The 3,535-nt window shown below is 42.5% G+C and overlaps 1 protein-coding gene across 1 annotated transcript in view; it reads left to right on the top strand.

Moving 5' to 3' along the window:
* Positions 1-6: 6 nt before the first annotated feature.
* Positions 7-3,535, top strand: part of ACRC (acidic repeat containing) — a 12,783-nt gene continuing 9,254 nt past the window's right edge. The window contains exon 1 of the mRNA XM_010839908.1: positions 7-2,584. Coding sequence (XP_010838210.1) covers positions 2,212-2,584 — 373 coding nt within the window. The 5' untranslated portion in view covers positions 7-2,211. The remainder of the gene's footprint in view (positions 2,585-3,535) is intronic.

The following is a 3,535-nucleotide window of genomic DNA, read 5'->3' as shown; positions in this document are numbered from 1 at the left end:
AGAGCAGCAGCTGTTCCTGCTACCATAGAACCCAGGCATCACCCTCTGTAGGGTTCTTACCTACTCAGCATTATGTTGCAGGAGCAGAGGAATTTAGGAACTCACCCTGAGCAACATGAATGTTGCGCTGCTCTTCTGCCTTCCACTCTTCATCTCTGTGTGTGGATGACAGGGAGGAGGAAGGGACGCATTCTTTCCAGTCTGATGGAGATCAGGATGTGTGAGGCTTACAGGCTAGCTGGCGGTGATTTCTCAGGGGTACACTTGTTTTCTCTGTCTAGCTGTTTGTCTTTGCCTTTTGCTACCCTCTTTATATTTTCTAGAGAGTCCTGTTTTTCTTGGTGTGTATTTGCCATAACAGATCCTTGCCTCTGAATTCAGAGGCCCTCATCACCTTCAGGAGGTATGGAGTTTTACTTGCAATTCAGAACCTGTTCAGTGGGTTTGAGACATAGGAAGACTAGGAGCTTCTTAAACCTTTGGGATAGTATTTTACTGATCTCCGTTTGCTTAGGACCTGACATAGGGCAAGAGACACAGGCACCTGCTTAAAGTACTGGCACCCTTAAAAATTCTGGCTGCTACTTTGGTAACTACCCCCTGAGATAGCATTGGCCAGATTCTGCTAGTTAACCTGGGATATCAGAGCAGGGAAAGGATAGGTGGCTTGGAACCCTCATCTCCTACTGTTTCATCACCTGTCCCATCTGATTTCTTTTTTCCCCTCCTCTCTAGCTCTGAGTGGATTGCCTGAATAGGGCGGAGGTCCAGGTGCAGAGTAGGGGGTGTAATATGACAAGCTTCTGCAATGTACACAGAGCCCCAGGGGACGTAGCTTTAGCGTAGGGGCCTGAATGACAAAGCCAAAGTCAGTTGCTGACTCCTTTAATCAGAAGATCCATAAATCGGGTTGATTTACAATATTTTGTCAGTTTCAGGTGTGTTAGTTACATAGCAAAGTGATTAGGTTACGCACACACATATATTCCTTTTTTCTATTATTTTCCATTTTAGTTTATTACAAGACATTGAATGTAATTCCCTGTGCTATACAGTAGGTCTTTGTTGGTTATCCATTTTACACATTGTAGTGTGTATATGTTAATGCCAAACTCCTAAATTATCTTTCGTCCCTCGCCTACCTCTTTCCCCTTTTGTAACCAGAAGTTTGTTTTCTAGGTCTGTGAGTGTTTCTGTTTTATAAATTTGTTCATTTTTGTCCCTACTTTTTAGATTTTAAGTTGCATGTGGGAAATCTTTAAATCTTTTAGGAAGGATGACTTTTTTCCGATAGGAATACCCACTGCTTTTTCCTTCCTTACTGCATATCTGCAGTTCTTTTTTTTAAGTTCTTTGATAATTTAAATCATAGATGAAACTCAAAATATATTATCCCAAATATGGAATTTTAGGATAAAGAGTTTTTGCACCATAAATACATTTTTATAACTTGTCTGTGCTGTGATTTATATTTTTTACATCCAGAATCATAGAAATCTAGATGCTGAACTCTTGAGCAGAACCCAGACAGCTTGTGTCTTAGGCATACTGCCCCTTGTTTCTAGATGAATGGATGGGTCCTCCGTGAGGCTGGGGACCATCCCAGTGTTCCCAGGGCCTCTTGGTGCTGGCATCAGAACTTCTCTCCTCATTTTCACATCAGTGTTTCTGAGAGCTTTGGACTTATGGACTAGTTTAAGAAAGAAATTTTAGGGGATAACAAAGGATTGCCAATTTTTAATTTGTCTCATGATGGAAATAAACTCCAACTATCATCTGTCAGCATAATTTCATAAAATAAAGAGCACCAAAAGTTTAATGACGACATAATCTCAAAATAAAGTACAGTCCTTTAAGTTACAGAAACCAGGCTTAATTCGCAGGGAGAACCCACTTTATTATTCTCATTTCTTTTTTTTTTTTTTTTTTTTTTGCTTTGGCCCAGTGAAAATATACAAGTTTCAGACCTGTGGGAACCCCTGAGCACCTCCATGGTGCTACTTAGAGAATGTGATTTGAAAATTGCCTCTGGGTTTGAATTGCTATTTTATCTGTCACTGTTCTCAGTAAAATAAAGTAGCAGAGGGAAAACAGTCTAAAATAACTGATTCTTAACTATGATTCATTATACCACAGTTCCTGGCTTGTTTAATTTGTGCTCAATAATCTGAAGTTGAGGGGGGTGTGAGGGTGGGGGGAGTATGTTTATACATGATTGTGTTTCAAATTTCAGGTAAGAGTCAGAAAGTGTCTGATACTAAGAAGCAGCTGATCAAGGAGCCTCCAATAGTTATCAGTGATGATGATGATTTGAAGAAACCTGCGGTGATAGATAATTCGTATGATCGGGACAAAATTGTCAAAATTGAGGAAAAGGATGAGATTGTTGTCCTCCAGCACAAGTTCTCTTCTGCAGCTGGTAATCAGAGTCTTCAGAAAAATCTCTGCCAGCTGCAAAATGATGATCCTAAAGATAAACCAGAGATTTTAGACGGAAAGTTGTCAACTAATGAAGATCCTGTACCTGTGGTGGAACAACCAAGGAAAAGGAAAAATAAAACCAAAAACATAACTGTGCCACCTGGTAAGCCAATCAAACCAAGTGTGTCTGTCCCACTGACTAAGCCTAGTGCAACAAGTGTGCCAGCCAGGCTCGCTGTTCCCTTTCCCCCAGATATGTCTGTCTTGTAGAGTCTGTCTTGCTTATTAACCCTCTGCCATGTTTCAGCAGCTCTCTAGTGGCCAAGGGTGGCAGCCATCACAGTGAAAAGGCTCTTTCTGAGGAGGGGGAGGGATGGCCTTGTTGTCCTCATGCTCCCAGGCCTAATTGCCACTTTGCTGTAGGAAGCTGTAAGTCTGAGCTTCTCCTCCCTCCCAGGTTCCCAAAGTTCCCAGACTTCATCAGTAGTAAGGGCACTTACATAACTGTGTTAAGTATCTTTATGAATCTGTCCCCCTAGTCGATGGTGAGCCTTCTTTCTTTTTTCTTAGCTGCACCGTACAGCATCCAGGGTCTTAGTTACCTGACCAGGGATCAAACCCATGCCCTCTGCAGTGGAAGCACAGTGTCTTAACCACTGGACCATCAGAGAAGTCCCGATAGTGAGCCTCTTGGTGAGAGGGTTCTCACTCATCTTTTAGTCTCTCCCAAAGTCTAGCCTGGTAGTTGGCATGTAATAGATGTTTAATAACTTTTAGATAAATCAATGAAGGGCAGGGCACTACCTCCTAAATACATGAATTTCTAGCTAGTTCAGTGTAGTCGCTCAGTTGTGTCTGACTCTTTGTGACCCCATGGACTGCAGCACGCCAGGCTTCCTGTCCATCACCAACTCCTGGAGCTTACCCCAAACTCATGTCCATCACGTCGGTGATGCGATCCAACCATCTCATCCTCTGTTGTCCCCTTCTCCTCCTGCCTTCAATCTTTCCCAGCATCAGGGTCTTTGGCAATGGTCAGATCTTCGCATCAGGTGGCCAAAGTATTGGAGCTTCAGCATCAGTCCTTCCAATGAATATTCAGGACTGATCTCCT

Source organism: Bison bison, unplaced genomic scaffold (assembly GCF_000754665.1).
Source record: "Bison bison bison isolate TAMUID 2011002044 unplaced genomic scaffold, Bison_UMD1.0 scf7180017846471, whole genome shotgun sequence".
Classification (NCBI taxonomy): Eukaryota; Metazoa; Chordata; class Mammalia; order Artiodactyla; family Bovidae; genus Bison; species Bison bison.
The sequence above is the reverse complement of the archived record's forward strand: the minus strand, read 5'-3'. Positions and strand labels throughout refer to the sequence as shown.